The sequence below is a fragment of the Corella eumyota genome, chromosome 4 (genome assembly GCF_963082875.1).
Source record: "Corella eumyota chromosome 4, kaCorEumy4.1, whole genome shotgun sequence".
Classification (NCBI taxonomy): Eukaryota; Metazoa; Chordata; class Ascidiacea; order Phlebobranchia; family Corellidae; genus Corella; species Corella eumyota.
This window is the reverse complement of record NC_137493.1, coordinates 12,949,457-12,973,065: the sequence shown is the minus strand read 5'-3', so window position 1 is coordinate 12,973,065 and position 23,609 is coordinate 12,949,457. Positions and strand designations below refer to the sequence as shown.

At 24.9% G+C, this 23,609-nt stretch overlaps 2 protein-coding genes across 11 annotated transcripts in view; one reads left to right on the top strand and one right to left on the bottom strand.

The window, feature by feature from the left end:
- Window positions 1–2,710: 2,710 nt before the first annotated feature.
- LOC145750489 (ribosome-recycling factor-like) lies at window positions 2,711–3,585 on the top strand. The gene has a single exon (XM_082566535.1). It carries the CDS (start codon window positions 2,795–2,797, stop codon window positions 3,578–3,580), a length of 786 nt encoding a protein of 261 aa, XP_082422661.1. The 5' UTR covers window positions 2,711–2,794; the 3' UTR covers window positions 3,581–3,585.
- A 423-nt stretch (window positions 3,586–4,008) lies between these two features.
- The window catches only part of LOC145750336 (microtubule-actin cross-linking factor 1-like), an 80,024-nt gene continuing 60,423 nt past the window's right edge, over window positions 4,009–23,609 (bottom strand). For 9 of the 10 annotated variants that reach the window (XM_082566339.1, XM_082566341.1, XM_082566340.1 and 6 more), the window contains 46 exons: window positions 23,062–23,283; window positions 22,606–22,818; window positions 22,108–22,269; window positions 21,123–21,293; window positions 20,692–20,855; window positions 20,016–20,175; window positions 19,641–19,811; window positions 19,204–19,377; window positions 18,913–19,014; window positions 18,426–18,644; window positions 17,820–18,020; window positions 17,562–17,684; window positions 17,117–17,224; window positions 16,784–16,999; window positions 16,550–16,631; window positions 16,242–16,375; window positions 15,947–16,066; window positions 15,458–15,569; window positions 15,102–15,213; window positions 14,783–14,897; window positions 14,548–14,673; window positions 14,192–14,395; window positions 13,853–13,984; window positions 13,280–13,441; window positions 12,763–12,948; window positions 12,366–12,494; window positions 11,888–12,010; window positions 11,398–11,559; window positions 11,005–11,138; window positions 10,735–10,807; window positions 10,464–10,589; window positions 10,137–10,306; window positions 9,858–10,017; window positions 9,430–9,528; window positions 9,095–9,172; window positions 8,766–8,873; window positions 7,994–8,158; window positions 7,495–7,652; window positions 7,200–7,330; window positions 6,937–7,055; window positions 6,372–6,534; window positions 5,705–5,934; window positions 5,262–5,379; window positions 5,067–5,172; window positions 4,758–4,885; window positions 4,009–4,432 (listed from right to left, as the gene is read on the bottom strand). In XM_082566339.1, the coding sequence (XP_082422465.1) occupies window positions 4,362–4,432; window positions 4,758–4,885; window positions 5,067–5,172; window positions 5,262–5,379; window positions 5,705–5,934; window positions 6,372–6,534; window positions 6,937–7,055; window positions 7,200–7,330; window positions 7,495–7,652; window positions 7,994–8,158; window positions 8,766–8,873; window positions 9,095–9,172; window positions 9,430–9,528; window positions 9,858–10,017; window positions 10,137–10,306; window positions 10,464–10,589; window positions 10,735–10,807; window positions 11,005–11,138; window positions 11,398–11,559; window positions 11,888–12,010; window positions 12,366–12,494; window positions 12,763–12,948; window positions 13,280–13,441; window positions 13,853–13,984; window positions 14,192–14,395; window positions 14,548–14,673; window positions 14,783–14,897; window positions 15,102–15,213; window positions 15,458–15,569; window positions 15,947–16,066; window positions 16,242–16,375; window positions 16,550–16,631; window positions 16,784–16,999; window positions 17,117–17,224; window positions 17,562–17,684; window positions 17,820–18,020; window positions 18,426–18,644; window positions 18,913–19,014; window positions 19,204–19,377; window positions 19,641–19,811; window positions 20,016–20,175; window positions 20,692–20,855; window positions 21,123–21,293; window positions 22,108–22,269; window positions 22,606–22,818; window positions 23,062–23,283 (6,642 nt within the window). In that variant the 3' untranslated portion in view covers window positions 4,009–4,361. The remainder of the gene's footprint in view (window positions 4,433–4,757; window positions 4,886–5,066; window positions 5,173–5,261; window positions 5,380–5,704; window positions 5,935–6,371; window positions 6,535–6,936; window positions 7,056–7,199; window positions 7,331–7,494; window positions 7,653–7,993; window positions 8,159–8,765; window positions 8,874–9,094; window positions 9,173–9,429; window positions 9,529–9,857; window positions 10,018–10,136; window positions 10,307–10,463; window positions 10,590–10,734; window positions 10,808–11,004; window positions 11,139–11,397; window positions 11,560–11,887; window positions 12,011–12,365; window positions 12,495–12,762; window positions 12,949–13,279; window positions 13,442–13,852; window positions 13,985–14,191; window positions 14,396–14,547; window positions 14,674–14,782; window positions 14,898–15,101; window positions 15,214–15,457; window positions 15,570–15,946; window positions 16,067–16,241; window positions 16,376–16,549; window positions 16,632–16,783; window positions 17,000–17,116; window positions 17,225–17,561; window positions 17,685–17,819; window positions 18,021–18,425; window positions 18,645–18,912; window positions 19,015–19,203; window positions 19,378–19,640; window positions 19,812–20,015; window positions 20,176–20,691; window positions 20,856–21,122; window positions 21,294–22,107; window positions 22,270–22,605; window positions 22,819–23,061; window positions 23,284–23,609) is intronic. The other variant, XM_082566342.1, reaches the window with a different exon arrangement.

Genomic DNA, 23,609 nt, shown 5'->3' with positions numbered 1-23,609 from the left:
TTTATCTTAGGTGTTCTTTTGAGTGTTTTAACATAAATATAATCTCAAGTTAAAGTAACGACATCCAACTATTTTGAAGTACTTTAAAAATAAAATTTTACTATGATTGTTTAAGCCAAACACATTTTAAAAGTTAAAGCAAACAAGCCTTAAACCTAAAAGTAATCAACAAATTAAATTTATTTAAACTTGATAAACGCAGAAATGAAGTTTTGTGATCGTCAGTAGAGATATAACAAGACACTTTGGCACAAAGAAATACTTTTGTAAACAGTTAATATTAATAACATGTTAAAACTATGAATTTAACTTCGTCATTTTTAGGTTGCACTTGATGAACTTCTTTTGTTAACCTTCCAACTATTTACGTGAAAGCGAGAAAAACCTAATCAAAAAGAAAAAAGAAATTACAATTTTCTTCAAGACGCTTCGGGGAACTCCCCGATTTCTGTTTTTATTTATCACGCTCGGATGGTTTTAGATGTAAATTGCTTTATCCTCGATTATATAATATTTCATGCTAATTAATATTTTACATTATTAAATATAAATTGAATCACAATGTATGTAACAAATTTTTGTTCTTAATAAGTTATTATTTTTTTGTCTTAATCAAAAAAATTAAATAAAGTTAAATATTTCAAGTTTTCTTAAAAATTTACAAAAATTATCATTAGTTAACCAACTTTGATATATTGTTATTACTACATAAATATTTATTTTTTGGAATGTATTTATTTATATTCCCATACTAAATAAAATACTTTAAAGCTTTTAAACTTGATACACTATCGAACACATCAAACAATCATTTAAATTTCTTAAATTTAAAAATAAATATCTATTTAATTTTTAACTTTTTTAGTTTAAAAAAAAATGCTAAATTATGTATTTAACTGAATGTTAAAGATTCAGTTAACTTTAAGATAACAAAAAAATAGTTTTTAAAACTTAAATATGTTTTGAATCATTTTTTTTTAATTTAACTGTAAAACAATTTTTTAATTTAATTATTTTTTTATTTTAATTTACTATTGAACCCTTATTATGGTTCGAAATCTTAGATTTCGAAACATATTGTTATTGTCAGTGTATTTATTATTATGGTTCAAAATCTTAGATTTCGAAACATATTGTTATTGTCCGTATATTTGTTATTATTATGGTTCGAAATCTTAGATTTCGAAACATATTGTTATTGTCCGTATATTTATTATTATTTTTATTTTTATTCTTACTAATCCGAATTTTGAAATCGAATAACTTTTGACTTTGTGTATATAAATTTTTAAAATTTTAGTATGTTGTTTATTATTATATTGTGTTTCAATCCTTCTATTTTGATAATTTAAATATTATTAATTAGTAATTAATAGGTGTTTGTTTATTAAAATTTAGAAATCGTTATTAAGTTTTCAAATTTTGGTCAGGTATATATCATAATATTAATAACTCGAAAATGGATTAAAAATTTAATTTTTGTTTGTTTATTATATTTAAATTCTTGTTTGTTTATTAAAAATAAAAGTTTAATATTAGGCATTTAAAATTCAATAAAATGTATTTTATAATATTTGTAATTAAAATACATGTTTAAAAAATAATTTTTAGTTGTTTATTTTATTTAAAAGTATATTTAATTAATTGTTTGTTGATTGAAAAATTAAAGATTAGTATTTTAAAATTTTTAAAATAATTTTGTTCTAAAATTTCCTTACTCCAACAATTACATACGTAACATTTGATTCATTATTTTAGTTAGAATTCTTAATTAAGTAATGTTTATGCATAAATTTATTTATTAATAGAGATTAATTTTAAAAATAATTAAATGATTTCGAACCATATTTTATTTATCAAATAAATCTAGTTATTTTTATTTTTATTCTTACTAATCCGAATTTTGAAATCGAATAACTTTTGATTTTGTGTATATTAATTTTTAAAATTTTAGTATGTTGTTTATTATCATATTGTGTTTTAATCCTCCTATTTTGATAATTTAAAATTATTAATTAGTAATTAATAGGTGTTTGTTTATTAAAATTTAGTGATCGTTATTAAGTTTTCAAATTTTGGTCAGTTATATATCATAATGTTAATAACTCGAAAATGGATTAAAAATTTAATTTTTGTTTGTTTATTATATTTAAATTCTTGTTTGTTTATTAAAAATTAAAGTTTGATATTAAGCATTTAAAATTTAATATAATGTATTTTATGATATTAGTATTAAAATACATGTTTAAAAAATAATTTTCGTTTGTTTATTTTATTTAAATGCTTGTTTATTTATTAAAAATCAAAAATCAATTTTGGGAATTTAAAATTTAGTAAATTGTATATCTTGATATTAACAACATAGAACTGGGTTAAAAAATTAATTTTATTTGTATAATATATATAAATGCTTGTTTGTTTATTAAAAATCAAAAATATGTAAAATTCTTAGTTAAGGTGTAAGCATATTTTTTTATTTATAAAAATTTATGCTAAACATAATCAAATAATTTCGAACCATATTTTATTTATCAAATAAATCTAGTTTATTTTAATTTTTTACAAATTTTAAAATTTAGTATAAAAATCCAAACGTATCAACAGGGAATTTTTCGAGCAAGGCTTTCTACGTTGAAAAAAGTTTAAAAAAGCAATCAGTAGTTACAACTTCTATTTGTTATTAAAAAAAAAAAAACACGTGGTAAAAATTCTAAGTCGTTAGTTTAGAAGTATTGGTTTTTACTAGATTAATTCTGTTTATGTAAGAAGCGTTTATGAATTTGTGGTAATAAAAATGGCTGCTCGAATACGTTGTTTGGCTAGTCGTTCACAATATTTTTTTAGTCAACCAGCAATAAATTCATTGTTAATATCAACCAATACAACACAACCTTCGAATGTTCAAAATTTCACCAAAACGTATACACAATTTAAGCATTTGCATGTAACCTCAACGGAATTTTTGTCAAAATCCAAGGGAAAAACAGGTAAAAAATATAAGGAGATTATTCGTCCAGTTGATGCTGAACATATAATCGATCTTATTGATGTTGAAAATCAAATAAAAGACGAGATATCGGAATTGCGTGAAAATTACATTAAAGAATTCCGTGTCGGGGCAGACTTGAGTATTTTTCAAAGTCTAAAAATTAATTTGGAAGATGACGAGTTTTATCTTAACGAGGTTGCAAGGATAACAAAACAATCTCCAAGGCTTGTGACCATTGACATGGTTGAGTTCCCGGAATATATAAAAGTTGCCGAAAAATCGATCCGTGAAAGCAAATTAAACCTGAACCCCAGTGTTAAAGGAACAATTATCAATATCCCTATTTCTCAAGTGACTAACGAACACAGAATAGCTGTGGTAAAACTTGCCAGGCAGCGAATGAACACTTGCAAAGATGCTATTCGCAAAATAGTGTCTAGGGCTGAATCCAAAGTAAAGGCACATGAAAAAAATAATGACGATTTCGAAAAGGCAGTGAGTAGTCAACTAAACATTTATTGTAGTTACTTTTTTAAACAAATTGATTCAATTTTTTCTGGTAAAGAAAAAGAAATACTAAAGCCTAGTTAATTTGTTTTGGCTAAATTTACTTATAATATGCTTTTACATTAACTTTTGTGTTAAAATTAAATAAATTGTTTTGTTCACATTTAATTGAAATATTTTTTTAACAACTATCACAAAAGAATTTTAACTTTAAAGCCTACATATTGGTTTATTGTTATTGTAAATAACTTATCAGATGCTATCTACATATCAATCTAATAATAGTATACCTTACTGCTTTAAAAATGATATATCGGTAATAAAAATTCAATTTTGGTTTAAAACCTCAACTACCATAGAGAACTACAATAAAAACCTTTTTGATTTAAACATGAAAGCAAACTCATTTCTATTACATTGTTCCTAAGCAACAATGTTAATTTCAAATCACAGTTTGCTTCAAAACCGGAATTTTTTTTTTTTAACAATTATGATTTTTAAATTTTTTTTAATAGTAGTTATATTTGAACACTGAAGCAGTGAACTAAGCGACCAGTAACCTAAAGTACAACAATTAAAAAAGTATCGATAAAAAGTTGAAATCAATTGACTGAAAAAAATACAGAAAAAATTCTACGATAACTAAGCTATAAAAACTACGGTGAAGAAAAAAATTGTGTTGATTGCATGGGGAAAAAAAACCTGCCCACTAAAAAATCAAACGAAATAAAATAAATTTAATAAGCTCGTAGTGATTCAGCACATTGATATGAAATTACATGTAGTACCATACAATACAACTGCAAAATTTGGGCAATTAAAAAAAAGGTAAAAAATAATAAAGCACATTAAAAATAGGAATGGGTTATCTTCTGCTGGTTTTTCCAGTAGGAGTTTTTGCCCCAAAACCAAATCCTTTCTTGGCAGAAGACGAAGCTTTTAAAAAACAAATGCAAAATTTAACATAAACTTATAAATTTTTTTTTAACAATCACTAAAAATATATATATTTTTTTTTACAATAAAATTTAATTTTCAAGGTTAAACCAGTATAAGCCAAACAAACTATAAGATATACAGAATCCTAAAATATTTAATATTTTATTCCAAATTTGATTTTAAATGCCTTTTGTCATATAACTAATGCTGGTTTACAAGATTTCATTACAATAAAACAAAATAACCAAGGTTAAAGTATGCTTATCTTATAGACTTTAAAAACATATTTTAAACAATAAATTGAAAATATTTTTCTACATACCTGTGTGTTGATTAGGATGGGCATTACAGGGTGTTACTGGAGTTGTTGCATTAAGTTTAGGTCTGGCTTTATGTGAAGGAGAGGGAGTTTTGCCAGTTGGTTGTGTGTTGTTAAGGCCAGGTTGTGCTCTAAATTGCAATATTTAAAGTTAAAAAATAGTGAAAATAAAAAAATTCCATTACTTTTAGGTAAAATGCAAAAAAAAATTTAAAATATGAATAATATATTGTCCACTAAAATAGAATTTGTAAATTTTTTTTTACAATTTAATTAATTTTTGTTGGCATTTAATTTTTAAGTTTGTCTTACTTTTTTGGTGTCGGTGTTCTTTTAGTTCTGAAAGCTGTCATTCCCTGACTTGCACCTTCAGGAAGAATAAACTTTTCCCGCAATTCGGCATTTGTGCGTCCCTTGGCTATTAAAATAAACAAAAAAAACATTAATTTTAACATACCTGCATTTAAAAGTAAAAAAAATCTTTTCTACTTGAATTTATATGTGTACCTCTGCAGGGGTCGTTTTTGATCAGAAATTCATCAAGGGCCATCCATCCTCCACCAACTCTTACCATCACTGTACTTCTTAATATTCGTACTAATCTAAGTTGTTGATTGTCACCAAACTAGAAAAAAAATTTAAAAATTTATGAATCAAGGTTAAATTTTGGTACACTCAGTATTTCAATGTAATTTATTTAAATAAAATGGTATGTAAATACATTGCAAAAAATACTTAAAAAAAGTTAAAAATTTGCAAATTATTTTTTTTAAATTATTTATATTAATACCAAGGTGTAAGAAATGAAAAAAATCACAGATTCTGAAAAAAAAAACTAAAGACTATAAAAAAAAAACTTGATTATAACAATAATATATATATACTGTAAAAATTACTTAAATAACAAAACAGTTAACAATCTCTTATATTAGTTAAACCAAAAAACCCACCCGATATTTATTCTCAGCAATTTGTTGAACCTGAAACCTCTTATAACAAGTACATTTGGCCACTTGTCGCACGACTTCATCGTCGATCTTATCAGCATCACTCTCAGGTTTGTAACTTTCCTTGGTGGGATAGAGAGCTGCGACAAACTCATAATAGTCGATAAATCCGTCGCCGTCCCGATCAAAAATGTCAGCAACTTTTTCCATTTCCGTTCGACTGGTGTTGAATTCTGGTAAAATAAATCCAATATAAAATAAAAATTGCAAAAAATAATAAATCAAAATTTTAAAAACTAATAAATAAGTATTAAATGCAAATAATAAACTAACTCAGGTGTAGCAAAATAAATGAAAAAAAAACATAAATCAACTTTTAAACTATTTTAAAATTTTCAAAATTATAATAAAAAAACGATTTAATTTTTTGAAAAAAAACAATATAATAAAAAAAGGTTGATATTTGGCATTTTTACTCGTAGTAACAGGGTTGCAGGGTTTTTTAACTAATAGTTTACCGGCGTGCCACAACTGGCTGTTTTACTTTTGTAGGGCTATAAATTTAACATTCATGAAAAGATTGTCTGCTAAGCTTCATTATATATATTTAAGCACACTTTCTTACATGTTTTAAACAGTTTTTAAAAAAAAAAAAAAAAATATAACATACTTGATTCTAAAATGCTGTTGATAAATTTGTCCCTCGCTATATTTCCTCTCCCATCTGAATCCATCTCCCTGAAGAAGTCCATGACCCTCGATTTCTTGTGTTTCATCCACTTCATATATCTCTTCCTCCAATCATCAAACACAAAACCGTCCAACACAGTTTGCTAAAAAATAAAAAAAAATTTTGTTTTGAAAATTATTCTTAAAAAGTTTTTTTTTTAGCTAAATTAAAACACTTTTATTAATAACAGTATATTGTATTTATTTTTAAAAACTGTTACAATATAACTTAATTCAACAAAGATAACTTAATTTTTTCATAAAATATAAATAAACAAAAAATAACTTTTTTGTTTTGAAAGTTATTATTAAAGGTTAGTTTTGTCTAAATTAGAACACTTTATTTAAAAAAAAATTTTGTATTTAATTATAAAAAGATTTTTTAAATTTTAGAAAACAATTAAAAAACTAGAATAAAATGACAATATGAGGATTTTTTAGGATTTGTTATATTAGAATTTTTTTTTTACAATATCTAACTAAGTTTATTTAAAAAAAGTTCTTACTCTTCTGTAGCTTTCTTGGGCTTGTTGTAGAGCTCTCTGTCGTTCTAATGTCATCAGCCAAACTCTCTGCCACTTGGAATGCATGTTGTCACATAATCCCTCCATGTATGATGGGGATTCTATAAATAATAAAAATTCAAATTTATTTAAAAATTCATAATCTCAAAAAATGCTGAAGATATTTTAGTTAATGCACTTTTTTCTAAAAAAAAAATTTTTTTTGTTGAAATTGGTAAAAAAATGATCAAAAACAGAAAAATTACCTTTAGATCTAGGTGAACCGTCTCCCTTTTTCCCTCCTGATTTTCTCTTACTATAAAGACTCGTCAGTAACTCGTAATCTGGTTGCCGTAGCAACATCTCCTCTTGGAATTTCTGGTGCTCATCCACCAACCTAAAGAAAATTTTATCGATTTAAGAAAATAAAAAAAATTTTTTCAACAAACAATTTTTTTTTTTTAATTTACTAAAAAAGTTATAAATTATCAAATAAAAATTAGAAAAATATTAAAAAATAATTAAAGAATAAAAAAAATACACAAAATATATAAATCTTACGCTTGAATATTTTCTGGTGTTGGGTCCTCTTTGTTTTTAAGTGAGTTTTCAGCTTCATCCAACCATTTATCCAAGTTTTTCATGAGGTTTGCATCTTCGAGTAATTTGTTGAGGGCATCGTCGATTTGTTGACCGTGTTCGTCACATTTAAACTGAACCTAGAAAAAATTCAAAAATTTTTTTAAATCATTTTTTAGAATTTTTTTGGATTACTTGTGTACTTTAGGTTTCTTAGAAAAAATTTAAACTAAGAAGCACAGCGGAGAATTAGGTAGAACCTTAAGGTACAAGTGAGTCTTTTTTACCAAATGTTTATTAAGTAATCTCTTAAAATTTTTTTAAATTTTAAATAAAAACTCAATTTTTAAAAATTCTTATTTACTATAATTCTTTAAAAATATTTAAACTCATATTTTAAAGAAGTTTAAACAAAAAATATGCAAAATCTAAAAAAGCATCACAAATATATTTTAATAGTAACAATACTTATTCAACTTACCTCTTCAGCTTTTCCTTGCACAACTTTAATAATTTGTTTGATTGGAGTTACAGCATCAGGGTGGGGATGAGTTAATATGGAGTTAGCAAGTTCAACAATTTTGTTTAAATCCTTGTTGTGTTCTTCCATGTCTTTTACCAGAGCTTGGTGGGATAGTTTGAGTTCCTGTAACGTAGTGTAAAAATAAAATTTTAAATTTAGATTCCTTTTTCAAGGTGAACTTAAGATAGGACATTCTTTTCTTTATTTTTTTTTGTATATGTTTTTATCCTCGATGTGGGAAGGTCGAATGTGCGACCTAAACATAGAGTAACATCAGTTACTCCGAGTCTCAAGTTGCCTGTGACAGTTTGGGATATTATAAAAATTATAATTGCCCGGTAATTATGCTGCTGATTTAGTGCTGACTCAGCAGAAGTTCATATCGTTTATAGCACCTTTCAGTGGGAATTGAACCCACAACCTCATGTGTGGTGTAACAAGTGTTCTTACCAATACACCACGCTGCCGTCATTAAGTAAGTATAAAATAAAGAAGTTTAATAAGTTTGTCATTTATAAACAATTTTTAAATATCCAGTTTTAAATATTAAAATGAGACAAAATTATTACAGCTTTTTATTAAAGATATCATAAGAAAGAGAAATTAATTAAACAACTATCAGTATTTTAAAGCCCTTGCAAAGAAATATTTTTAAGGATATTTTACAAAACACAAAATTATATTAACAAATACAGAACAAAACTTAAAATTTATATAATAAGTAAATAACCTGAAGTTGAAATTCATCATTTGGAAGTTTTTGATGAGCTGCGAGGTTTCTTTCAACTGTTGATAAATGTTCTAGGAATTTCTTGGCTGTAAATTGAAGTTCTTTTGCCTAAAACAAAAAAATATATTAAAACCAAGTTTTATTGTAGAAGAAAAGGAAGTACAAGGCGCTTAAGATTTATTATTATTATTCTTTTTCAATTTAACGCAACTAGAACTTTACATAGTGCTTTAAGAATATGTAAATAATTTCACTAAATAACTGTAACTGTTTAAAGTAAATTGATTTATAACATACAAAATGCAATGTAAAGCTGGTAATAGTTATACCTGTTCATTAGCTTCATCCAACTTCTTCTGTTTACTATCAACCAACTTTGAAACATCATCCCATCTCTTCACCAAATCCTACAAGTTAAACAAAAATGTTTAAATAATCTAAGCTGTGAACAAAAGTTGTGACCTATGTGTGACACCACTAAGAAAATAACAAAGTTGTGACAAAAATAATTTTAATAAAGATTAAAAATATATTCGATTTTACTTTATCAAAAAAATGGGGTAATAGATTTTAATGAAATTTTGATAACATTTTTAGTCGCATGAGAAGTTAATGCAAGTAATATGCATATAGTAATTTTTATGCAAAAAAGGCCAAAAATTACCTTCATTTGAGAGTCCAACCAACCATCTTCCTGATCTCCAAGTGAGTTTTGTAAAGCTTCAACATTGGCATATCTTGCATTTAACTCATTTGTGAGAATCTAAATAAATAAAACAAACATATAACAACATGAATATATAAGATGCACTGTTGAATTAAATTATTTAAACTTTTTTTAGCAACAATTATTAATTTTTTATTAAAAAGATTGCTTAAACTGATGTTTTTGCAAATTTTTGTGAAGTGTATTAGAATGTTAGTTGTAAATTAGACTTTATTAAAAAGTTTTACCAGCTTAAAAAAACGTGAAAATAACATCAAAAACGGTTTAGATAAAAAGTCACATTTTACAATATACAGAAAAGCCAAACCAATTAAAATCTATAACAAAAAAAAATTTATTAAAAATTTGGAATTTTTTTAACTTACAGCATGTTTATCCATTAAAGCATCAACAGTATGTATATCCCCATGTACCATAACATCATCAGTTAACTGTGGCTCAATACGAGATAACCACTGAATTAAAGAATCGATCGCATCTAAGAACCTTCCAGAAAACATAAGAGTTTCTTCCAATTGTTGTTTTCTAAAAATATCAAATTAATTTTTGAAAATAGATGAAGGTAGAATCGGTGGTCTAGGTCAATGGACATTGCCACATAAGGTCTTGGGTTCGATTCCCACCACCTTAAAAATTTAAATTACCTTTTAAATGATTGTTCTTTAAGGGCGACCCATTCTTGTTTAAGTTGTCGTAATTGTTTCTCGATTTCAACTTTATCGCTGGCAAGTTGGGACTTTTCGTGCAACATTTTTCCTGATTTGATGACAGCGTCGTACACTGGCTGCTTTGAGTCTAATGCACGCTGAAATTCCTTGAAAAAATAAAAATATTAAAAAACATAAATTTTACTAAATTAATAGATTTTATATGCAAAATTTACACTCATTTAAAAAAAAAATATATATAAAACTATTATAAAATATCCTAGTAATTTTATCCAATAAAAAAAGATTTTAAATCAAAGGTACTTTGTGGGCTTCTAGTTCAGTTTTAATTGGGGTTGGATCTTCTAATTGTTGATGGAAATTTTGAGTCTCAAGATTTTTCTTGGCCGAGTCGATCCAGGTTCGAAACTTGGTAATTCCATCTTCAAACTAAAAAAAATCAAAAATTTTAGTTTTAATTTTGCAAAAAAATTTTCAAAAGAATTACAATAAATTTCTAAACAAAAGAGAATACAAATGTATTACTAATGATTTTATGTAATTAAATTTTTTAATATAACTTATATGTACTTACATTTTTTGATTTTTTGTAAATATCATTAATTGCAACTGATTGAGCTGAGGTGTTAGATATCAGTTTGTCCCATCTAAAAAAATAAAAACAAAAATTGAAAAAATCAAATAAAAAATCTTAAAAATAAGTAATAAAAATTTCATAAAAATATTTAACATTTTGAACTAACAAAATATAAAAACTGAGCAAATATTAAAAAATAATGTTTAGACATTGATATTCATATATTACACCCAAAGCAAATGTAAAAAAAAATTGTTTTAAGTTTACCTTGCATGAACAGAGAGTAAAAGATTTTTGATTAAAATTCCGTCTTGTTTTTGCGAAAAATATTTCAAGTGAGATCCAACTTTATCAAGCTCGGAAATTTCCGGTCGTTTTTCTTGAATCCCTTCTTCAAAAGCCTTAACAAAAAAATCACAAATAAATCTTTGGTAATTAATGAAGAAATTTGCATGAATAATAAAAAAAATTAAAAAATATAAAATCTATGCAATTTTAAAAACAATTTGACTACAAAATTACATAAAAAAAAAATTTTTTTTTACAATTGCCTTTGCACAATTAGTAAAGGCTTTTAAATGTATTAATTGCAGGATAGAGTATATAATTTTAAGAAAAACCCTAAAAATAAATAATTTTATAAATTTCAAGTTTAAATACCTTATGTGAGGCAAGTTGTTGAGATATGATAGGACATAAAACACTGAGAGGTTGCTCGGTTTCAGATTGTAAAGTTTTCTCTGATTTTCCAAGCCAGGAGGTAAAATCTTTTAAGTTATTGTGGAAAGATTGAGCCTCAAGTAATATTCCTTCAAGTTTTTGCTAAAATAAAAAAAATAAATAAATAATATTTTTTTGCCAATTTTGTTCTAGTTTAAAAGCCCAATGTAGTTGCAGTTTTACCCAGTTAACTATCTCATAACAAATTGCCAATTAATATATGCTAGTCGTAATTTAATTGTTCACCACAAATGCGAATGTTTTTATTTTAAAAATGTTCTCTATTATTTAATTTATATATGGGATATATACTATTTTATTTGAATTGAAATAATACACTTGATGTACTAAACAATAACTTAAAAACATTATTTTTATGATTTAAATTAGTAACATGTTTTTTAATAACAACAATTTTCCCTAAACCTACTTTTCTATCTTCAGCTTGAGCATGGAGATCAGAAATTTTCTTTTTCAAACCCTTTTCATCAGTTTCACCTTCTAAAATATCTGGCAACGCTGCTTGTTTGTCCTCAATTTCACCCATCAAAATCTGATATAAAACAACATAAGTCAGTAAAAAAAAACACAGTAACAGGCTTTACAATCTATATATGAGATCTTTATGGACAATATATATCTGTCTAATTGATAAAAGATATATCTGTCCAATTCATAAAAAAACTGCCATTTGTGGTGAGCAGGTTACCACTGGCAAAAACTAGTTCAGACTTGCGATAGTTAAGAGCTGCCTTAAGATTTGTTGAAAAAAATGCATTTAATTTTAAATGTTAATTAAATAACATAATTTAAAATGAAAAAAAAAGTTTTTTTTAAAACTTTTGAACAAATATGTAACCAATTGCTTAACTAAGCAACCAGTTTTATGTTAATTATGATATTTTTACCATATGTTCATCCAGTAAAAGTTGGGCGGTTTCAGGTAATCCTCCAAAGAACATTGTCGAATTTAATTTTCTCTCTGTTTCAGCGATCCATTTTTCAAGTTCATCTAACTTGTCTTGTTTCGACTTGCACTAAAAAATCATTGTTTTATGTTAATTTCTGAATACTTTTTTACAATCTGATTTTAGGTTAAATTGGCAAAATAAGATAAATATATTAAACTTACGGTAATAATTAAGGTGTTAACATGACCAGTTATTTGCCTGCCCAACAGACTGTCATTTAATGGTCGAAATATGGTCATAACACGCAACCTATATTTGCCCTAATTTATCTATGCACCACAAATGGGATTTTTTTATTTTAAATCACTTTAAATTAGATATACCCAATTTTTACCTGTTGTAATTTTTCTTCCATTTTCTTGAGTAAATCCTTAGATTTTGACTCAAGTGATTCCCAGTTTGAGTTTAATTCCTCAGTTTGTTGACTTAAGTCATCGGACTCATTTGTGCTCAAGTTAAGTAAGTTTGCAACAACTGAGTCGAGGCTGGATTTATGAGCATCTATATCATTCATTAACATCTATAAAAATAAAAGAAAAAATTACAAAAAATAAAAAGGTAAAAATTAAAAACATTTTTTTACGAAGGTCATTTTAGAATTAGTACAAAATATTTCAAAAAAAACATGAAATTAATGAATTAAATATAAAAAACAAATGGTGTATAAATTTTTTGAAATAACTTTAAAGTATTTTTAAAATTTAAAATATTTAAGGAGTCCAATCCATCAATAGCACATATATATAAAAAAATTGAAGTAAGTTTATACTATAAAGTTAAGCTTATTATAAGTGTGCCTAATAAAATGACACCTAAAAAATTGTTTTATAAATTTTTTATATTTACATTACCTTGTGTTTTAGTATTTCAGATTCAAGTTGATTTATATCACAAGAATCTAATTTTTCATCAGTTTTGTTCATTAAATCATCCGTCTGTTTCATCCATTCTTTTAACTCATCAACTGTATGTTGTAGCTGACCGAGCGCAATAAGTGAATCGTCCAATTCATTCTAAAATTTTTTTTAATTTAAAATAAATTAAAATTTGTAAAAAATATTTTTTAAATTTGTGAAAATTTTTTTTAAACTTAAAAAAATGTTTTTTTGGCAAATTTGTTGGTTAGACAAGCTATATATTTTTGTTAGTGAAATTAAACTTAGTTTTAAATAAACAAATTAAAATATAATAAACATGCTCAAAAATAAAAAAAAATATTTCATAATAAAATATATCACCAAAAAAAACTAGTTCACCCCCCCCAAAAAACTAATAGTGAAATTAAATAATTTATTTCTAACTAAAATTTAAATTTAGAATAAATTTAAACAATTTTATAAACTAACCTAAACAATACATTAACAAGACATTTTTAGTTCTATATACTTACCTATTATTATACAGAATATATTTATTTTCAATACCTGTTTATCTAACATAGCCTTTTCAAGATTTTCAATAGCGTCACGCAGAGGTTGTGACTGATTTAGGTCATCATATTGTGCGCAGATGTTTTGTGCCTCGACTTGTAAAGGTAAACATGCAGACTTAATGTCCTAAAAGCCCACCAAGTCAAACAAAGAAAAAATAAAAAGTCGAAATTAAACGGTGCTTACACTAGGCAAATTAAAAGGGTGAAAATTTCTAAACGAAAAAATGCAAAAAAATAATATTTGAAAAAAAAAATTCAAATATGTATTTTAAAGTAACAGAAACTTAAAATAAATTAAATCCATGCAGTTTCTAAACAGTGTTAATTAAACCTTAAGTGTGGACATTTGTTCCTTAATAGCGTCTACATCATTGAGCACAGTTGGCATTTCTTTGATATTTTGACAATTTTCTTCAAGACTGTCTTGAAGTGAAGCCACGGTCTCGTTTAACTTGACGGCATCTTCTAGTTCTGTAGCCAAGTTGTCCTTGAGTTTTTTCAACTGATTTTCTAGTGTGAGCCAATGAGACTTAACCTGATTAAGCAATACGAATTATAGTTTATAATTTTCAAATTCAAAAAAAAATACAAATTGGGACTAAAACAAAAAACAAATGGTATTTTATGTTTAAAAAGATTTTAAAAATGGCTAAAAAAATTAAAAGTTAATAAAAAATGAGAAATTACTTCTTTTTCTCTTCTCTTCATGAAGTAAGTTTGTGAACAAGGTTGTTGATGTTGATTACAATCCTCGATTGTTTGTTCCAATTTTTCCACTTCACCTTTAACCTTTTCCATATCATTCACTAACTCCTAAAATCAAAAAATTGTTAAAATTTTTTTTTTTTTTGAATTTTATACTATTATAAGAAATCTAAAAAAAAAAATCCATTTTTTTTAATTTTTGAAATTAAATACTTACTTCAACTGAATTTAATTCTTCAGTTAAACTATCAACATGTCTAGGTACAACGATAACTGCTTCCAACTTATTGGCTACATCATTTAAGGTGGCTTCTGCTGAGTCACAAGTTTCACTAAAATATAAATATTCATTTAAAAAAAGTCGATCAAATAAAATTGTTAAAATTAATTAAAAACATTTTAAAAAATTACAAATTTTTTGGGTAAATTTGATCAATAAATTTATAGAACAAGATTGAAGTCTTTTTTTAATCTTAAATTCATAAAAAATTACGTTAATATACATTAAAAAAATAAAATTAGGTTAGAAAATTTACCAGAAATCGTCCAATGTTTTAGATGTATCGTTAACATGATTGAGAGTTTGATTCGAGGTATTTTTTAACTTATTAAAAGCTTCATCTAACTGCTGTTGCTTGACATCCACAACTTAAATCAAAAAAAAAGTTTAAAAAATACAAAATAACTCAAATTAAACAAAACTATTATAAATGCATTATTTATAGAATAACATATCATTTTTCTATATTTTTAAGTCAAAGTTTTTTTTGTTTTTTAATTTTAAAAATTGTGCTTTTATTAATAGTATTATTTTTTTTTATTTTGCTTATAAATAATCAGTTTATTTTTGCTTTTAAAATATACAGTTTGTTTTTATTTGAATATTACCCACCTTTTGATAAAGTCTTACAGCCAAGTGGCAACAATTTTTCAATAAGATCTTTACTACAGGATTTTAAGTTATCATAAGTTTCTTGTTGTTGTTCACATTCATCACAGATTTTCTAAAATAATAAATTAAATTATTAAAAACATTTGTTTATACTTTTAATGTAAAATATTTCTGTGTTTTGTAAGAATACATAGTTATACACAACAAGTTAATATATTAATAAGCAGGAGTTGTGACCGAAATGTGCCAAATCTTGAAAAAACAGTATAAAAAAATTAAATATATGCTAAATATTAGAAAAAATTAAAGGCAAAAGTTAGTTTTAAATAATTTGATTTAAATTTTATTTGAATTCTTTTAATAACTAACGTAAATTAAATAAACCGAAATGTGTAAAAAGTAAAAGTAAATACCGGTTTTAAGAAAAGAATTATGTCAAACTAAATTGTATGACTAATAATAAAACTTAAGTCAATTAAATTATATTACTTGAATTCCTTTTGTGACATTTTCAAGGTTATCTGGTTCCAACTCAATAGGATCAAAAGTTTGAAGTCTTTGTTTTAATGCATTCAATACTTCAAGTAATTGATTACTTGCTGCAAGATACTAAAACAAAAAAAATATTCCAAATTTCTAAATTTGAAAAAAATTCTTCTAAAAATTAAAAAAAAAAATTGAAATAAAAAACAATAAAAAAATTTTCTTTTAAAAAAGTCCAATTATTTTACAAATAAATAACCCAAACATTTTACATTAAAGTATATATAATTTTCAATTTTACTTTATTTATGTCCTGTTCAATGTCTTGTAGATTGGATCCATGTATTTTTAATTTTTCATACAAATCTTTAAATTCCTTCTCAGTTAATTCTGTATCCTTTGTTAAGTGTTCGGTTAGATGAGCACATTCTTCATCTAGTAAAAACAAAAGAAATTAAAAAATTTTAAAAACTATCAATCTTGTCATTTTTTTGTTGAATTTTTTAATAATTATTAAATATCATTATATAGTTATTTTAAATTCAGCAATATATTTTTGATAGACTTTGTTTTTAATTTTAAATTTGTCAATAAATAAATTTTTTCTACCATTTTTAGTGTTTAACTCTGTCGCAACTTCCTTCATTTTGTCCACAAGTGGTCGCTGTTCGTCAAACTTTTCTTTCAATACCTTTTATAAACATAAAAAAAACATTAAAAATGTTTTAAAATATTTAGAAACTTTTTTAAAGTAAATACACAATTTATTTTAACTTTTAAAACATTAAAAAAATAATAATTTTTTTGCGATTTTTATGAAATTTTTTTTAAAACCATTTTTACCCTTATTGCTTCTTGCTGGTTTTCCAATCCCATGTCTTTAGTGGTTTCCAGTAAAGGTGGGATGGTTTCTTTCATATCAGACAACCATGGTGCAACCTGGTCTTTCGATCTGGTCCAAATTAAAGCTGATGACACAAACGAACCAATCACAGCCAAGACATGGTCATGTGACTTAAGTGTGGTGTTGTATGTGGATTGATATTCATTCACAGAATCCTGAAAAAAATAATATTTGAATAAGTGATAAAAATAAAAAAAATTTTATTAAAATAATAACAAACTTTTTATTAAAAGTTTTTTTTTGGGGGGAACAAAAAGTTATCTGATATTTACCAATAAATCTTTAATGTCATCTGGGTTGACAGTTTTTTGCAGATGTTTAGTTTGCTCTTCTATTTTATCATGATCAACGACACATCTTTTCCCAAACTCTTCTAACTCCTACGAATAAAATTTAACAACAATTTTAGACTATAAAAATATGTTTGTTCTTGAAAAAAATTATAAAAAAATGCCCATATAATTTATAAAATTTTTATATATATAATGGAGCTTAGTATATGACATTAATATATACGTATGAATGTCTATTTGAAATAATCTTAAAATAAAAAAAATTGTCATTTGTAGAATATAATGGCAATTCATATGCAACCTCAGGCAATAAACTAGTATAAATAATAATTTTAAGGAGAAATTTTAAAAAGTAAAACAAATTTTAATTAATATATAATTTTTTTTAGGTATATATATTTACATTAGGTTAACTTTTAAATACCTTTGCATTAGCATTTTTGTTGTTAAGATATTCTTCTTGATAAGATTTTAATGTTTTATGATTAATGATCTTAATCTCCCATTCTTTTAATGCCTTCGTTGCCAACTCAATCTGTTTGTTAGTCTAAAAAAAAGAAAAAATTAAACCAAGTTTAACTAAATTAAAGAAGTACAAAAAATAAAAAATAATAAAAACTTTTTTTGTTCAAAATGTTAAAAAAATTTAACTTTTAAAAAATATTTTGATTAAAATCTTTACTTGTGTTATTTCATCTTCAACGTCCTTAAGATGTTGTTTTTGTTGATCAACATTGTTGCTTAACTTTCCAAACTTTGTGACATCCTTGTTAAATGTGTCTTTCAAAAGGTTATTCCCCCACCACTGCGACAAGGGTGAAAGTTGAGCCGAGTCGCGCTTAATCGATTCAACATCAGCTTCATGTTTTTCAGGTTCAATATTCTAAAATTTAAAAAAAATTTACAAGTTTAGAAAAAAATTAAAAAAAAAAAAATTTACAATAAAAATGAACTAAAACTTTTATTTCTAGTAATTTTATAATTCTTTTTCAAAATCAACAAATAATTCAACTTTTTGATGTTTATTTATCAATAATGTAGAAAGGCCAGTTTCATAGTCTAAACATGAATTAACATTTGTTTATTTAGTAGTTTGAAATTTTATTGATTAAATTAGCTCAATAATTCCGAGTCAATTGTTTTTTTTTAAGTATGCACCATTTATAACATCTTTAGGGAGCTACATCATAAAAGCAGGGGTATCGAACCCAGGACCTTTCGTAGTAAAGCAAATTGATTTTATTACTAAACAATGCCATCCACTGAAAATTAAATAAATTCAACTTACATCAAGCAACTCATGAGAATCAGTCAAGTTAGGAATCCGACTTTTTTCGAGACATCCCAGTTTACATTCCACATCTTCCATCCAAGTGTTAAGGTCCTTATGGGTTTTATCTAGATCACTAGAGGTGGCTAGAGAGTCAGTGAGACACTTGACTCTATCGTCGACGCGATTCAACAACATTTTGTAATCAATGTTAAGGTCGTCCAAAGTTTTGTGTGCCTATCAAAACCAAATATTTTAGTTTAATTAAAATTAATTTCAGTTGATTTTTTCGTTTTTTTAAAAAAGGATTGTTTATAAAATTATGATATTTAAAAAAACACCCTAAGCATTTAGTTTAAAATCAATATAACTAATTAGCAGAAAAATTTAGCTTAATTCAACATCTTTACTGTTGTTAGTAAAAAATGGTAAAAACAATAGTCCTAATATTATGTGTGTCTATATAACAAAAATGGAGTGTATATATTTATCATGATAAACTCACCAGAGTATTATCATCACCAGGTAACTTGGTGAGAAGTTGTCTGCCTTGTAAAACTGAATCCTCAATCAAATCTTTCTTTTCACCTAACTCTGCTTGAATTTCCTACAGACAGAAAAAAAATATATATCAAAAAACAGAAACATTGAAGTTAATTTTTCTTGATACGAAAAAGTTAACCAAGTTAAGACAGAAAAAAGCTAAAGCATTTATTTTGTAATTTTAATTAATTAAAATTTTATTTTGTAATTTTGGTTATTTGAGATAAACTTTAACTTTATTCTATTAGTTTACCTGGAAAGACTTAAGTACTCCATCAATATAAGCAGGCTGTGCATCAATAAGAGTAAGAACTCCGTTTAAATTCTCCCACTTTGCCAGTTTAAGATCAGTTTCAGCAAGGAAAGCCAACAAAGCAAGTTGATTTTCATCAAATAATTTACACAAATGTTGGTGCTTTTCCAAAATCTAAAAAAATACAAAAATTTATTAATAAATTTACCAAAATCTAAAAAAACTTAGAAAATTAAGTTATGAAAAAAAGCATATCAATAAATCTGTTAAAAAAATTGTTTTTAGCATCTTTAGTAAACTATTGTGATAAATATTGTAAAGAGTCCAAAAAAAAACAAGTTTTTCATATAAATTTTAATAAGTAATTTTAATAAATGATATCCCTTAGTTAATTATAAACTAGATAGCTTTTTAAATAATTGATTTAGTTTTTTTACCTTGATTTTGCCTGCAATCATTTTCAGTAGCTCTTCATAGTTGTATTTTAATTTCATTATATAACTATTAAGTGAACTCTTTAACTCATCTGTCTTCATTTGAGTTGTGAGTGGAGTTGACTCAATCTCATTTAAGTGGCGCTTATGTTGAGTTACATCGTGAAGTAAAGTCTGAGTCAAAATTATTTTAAATTTAAATACAATTTATTTTTAATAAAAAATAAAACCTTAAAAAGTGGAGTTCACTTAATCTCATTTAAGGGGCGCTTATTTTAAGTACCGTCGTCGAGTATAGTTCGAGTAAAAGTTATTTTTTATATTTTTAATAAAAAAATTAAATAAAACTTAAAATTCTGCAAAACTCAAAAAAATTACTTTGAAATGTTTGAGTTGTCGCTCAATCCTCTCAGCTAGTTCTCCGACAAATTCATCTTCCTCATATTTCTTCTCCACTGCTTCCATCCAGGATTTGAAGTTGTTTGATTGATGATAAAACTGAGAAGCTTCTGTTACAGCAAACCTCAACTCAGAATCCCTGCAAGGATAAAACAAAATTAAACTTTTATTAATTAAAACTAAAATACATAAATTTTTATTGTTCATGTTTAATCCAATATGATTTAAATTTTTTAATTTTTCGAAAACTTTTGATTTATTTCTAGTTTAAGAAGTTAAAAAATTCAAGAAGATATAAGTTATGCACCAACAATTTTTCTAAAAAAACAATAATATATACAATCTATACATAATGAAGCTCAACAGATGATAAAAAAAGACTGTTAGTAGTGAACAAGGAAATATATATGCCAATATTAGGAGAATAATGTATTAGTAACTAAACCAGTGAGTAAAAAAGCAACCAGTCAAAAATAACTAATAACCATAAAACTTAAACATTGGGTAATTTTTAGAACCCTAATTAAGTTTTAAAAGGCTTAAGCTGGTTTTAGAGATTGTAATGGTACAATTTTCTATTTTTATTTACTTGCTAAATAAGAGATTCAGCTAAAAAAATTCTTAATTAAAAACTGCACCAAAACTAATTGTTTACCTTTCTTCAACTTTAGAACACAAGGCAAGCCATCTTTGTTGCAGAGTTGCCAGTTGTTTTATATTTTTGTCAAATTTTTTGTCCATCACGTTATCAAGTTTAGAATTTTTTCTCAAAAATGATGTCATAAGTTCATTTTGGCTGTTAACCATTTGTTGAAATACCTAAAAAAGGAAAAATTTTAAGTTATATTTGCTACAACATATAAAGATTATAATATAGTTTTAAATACATTTTTTTTAATTTTAAATAAAAAAGAGGGTGTGCTTAAAGCTATAAAATGTTTGCTATTTTTTAATGTACAATTATTCCCTTATTAGGTTTAAAATTATTATTATCATTGGCACAAAAAAAACAGCGGAAATTTTTATTTAAAAATTTAAAACTTACACTCACACAAAAGATCTTTATTTTTTTATAATTTATTTTACCTTGTGTTCTTCCATTTGCCCTGTGACCACCTTATATTGCCAGGATGGTGGTGATTGGTTGTTAGCTATTCTCTCACTATCATCTAACCATTGAACTAATGAGTCGTACACGTCACTAAATAAACCTTCTTCTGCTAACATCTGTTGTAAGGCTACATCATATTGGGATAACTGAAAATAAAAGTTTGCATATTTTTAAACATTTTTTAAAATTAGTCTATAACGGGGCCTTTAGTTTGCATTTTAATTGTTGTAATATAGTTGCAACTCGCAACTAGTATTTGCCAGCGATAATTTACCTTCGTACCACAAATGGCAGTTTTATTTATTTTGTAGCCTATATATTAGGACATACAGACATATGTATATTATACATTGAGCTCCATTACCTATGGATTTTTTGTTGCATTATTAAATATGTTTTTAGTTTATAGTAAAGTTTTATGAAATATCTATAAGACAAATAAACAATTAAATTACTTTGACCAATTTTAAAAAACACATAATCCACAAACAATATATGCCAAAAGCTTTTCCTAAAATGTGTATTTTTATATAAATGTTAACATCAGCCAATAAGCTTAGCGGATATTACTTTGCCACCATATTGAATATTATAAAATTTACCTTTTTTCTAAGAGAAAACATCTAAATATGTAGAATTAATTTGTTTAAAACTTATGTAATTTGTGGTGATATACAAAAAATTTAATTTTATATAAGATTGTTTTAGGAATCTGCTAATATTATCAAAAACCATCTTTCCGTACACAAACATTTTTAAAACAACATTTTACCATAATTTAGGTCAGCATTTTTGTAAGAAATTTAAAAATATTTTTCAAAGAAATATTGGTATGAAAAGGGGTAAGTAGAAAAGGCCCCACAATAGCATACTTGAGAGTATGGCTTTTGGCATAACTTTTACTCTTGAAAAAAATTTCAGTAAACATATAAAAAAAAAACACAACAAAAGTTGACTTACCAGTTCGTTTAACTTGTACCACTTGTTGTCAAGTTCATCCACTCGATGTCGTATGTGTGCAGTTGGGACAGAAGGCTCAGCACTGAATATTAAAGTATTTCCAAGATCTCTGACTTTGTTTAACTTTTTGCTTAAAGGTGTGACCTCATCTTGACGCCAATCCTGTACAATTCAAATTTTTTTTAAAATAAAATTTTTTTTAATTTGTTATGAATAAAGTATTCTAATTTTACTAGAGATAAAGTATTGTAATTTTTAAGAAATAAAGTTTTCAAATTTTTTGGGAATAACGTTTTCTAATTTTTTAGTAATAAAGAATTTAACTTATTAGAAATAAATTATTCTAAACTTTTTAGAAATAAATATAAGTTTTAAACATTTTCTTGTTTATGAAAAAAAAGCTAAAAAAGTAAATTTTAAAAATCGAAATTGATAATTTTAAAATAACATTTTTAAGAAATTTTAATTTAATCACAAACAATAAGAAAACTTTTTTACCTTAAAATCTGATTTTAATTCTTTAATTTTTTCCACACAATTTGCTTCCTTGTCAGCTTGGTTGACATGCTCCATAGCGTTGTCAATTTTATTTGACAAATCGTCGCCGTCATTTTCCAGGGTTTCCAATTTATTTTGAATGTCTGAAATTGATTTTCGACGTTCAGATAATCTTTTCTTGCAGCGCTTGACTTTTCGTAAAAGTTGGTTAATCTAAAAAAAATAAAGTGATTAAAATAATGAAATCATTTTTTTGTTTCATTTTAGACAAATAAATATATATTCCATACCTAAATATCGTTTAAATTATTTATTTTAATATTTTTATAAAAAAATAATATGAAAAGTTAAAAAATTTAAATTTAAAAAAATATCTGTTAAAAAAATCAAAAAAATAATTAAAATTTTTTTCTTATCTTTTTTTTAAAATTTATTTTGATAAAAAAAAGTTCTTACATCTCTTTGCAGGGCTTTATCTCCTTGCCAATCTTTCTTCATTTCCTTATATTTATTCTCATTATTTTTCAATTTTTCTAACAAATCATCTGCTTGAGCGATCATATCATCGGTCTGTTGAGCTTGCTCCTCCAAAACTTCAAGTTCCCGAGAAATTGCTTCCAATTGATCTAGATCATCTTCGAGATTACTTATATCAGTGGATATTTCATTTACATCATTCTAAAAAAATATTAAAATTTTTAAATAAAATATATAATTTTCCTTAGTTAATTTGTTAAATTTAATACCGTTTTTATTTAAAAAAAATTTTTAAATAAATTGCTCTAAAACAGACTTTAAAATTTAAAGTTTAGTAAAATTATTTTTTTTTAAATATTGCAATTTTAAACTTATTAATTTTCAATAATTAAGTCAAAAATATTCAATATTTTTAATAGCAGAATATGAATACCTCTTTACTTTAAATCCAACTACAACTTGTTTTAGTTATTTTAAAATTTATGTAAACATTTGTAAAAATGATAGTTTTTGGTCAAGTTGGTTTA

What these genes read in the sequence shown, in the direction of transcription:
- LOC145750489 (XM_082566535.1), top strand. Translation starts at nt 2,795, where the DNA reads ATGGCTGCTCGAATACGTTGTTTGGCTAGTCGTTCACAATATTTTTTT.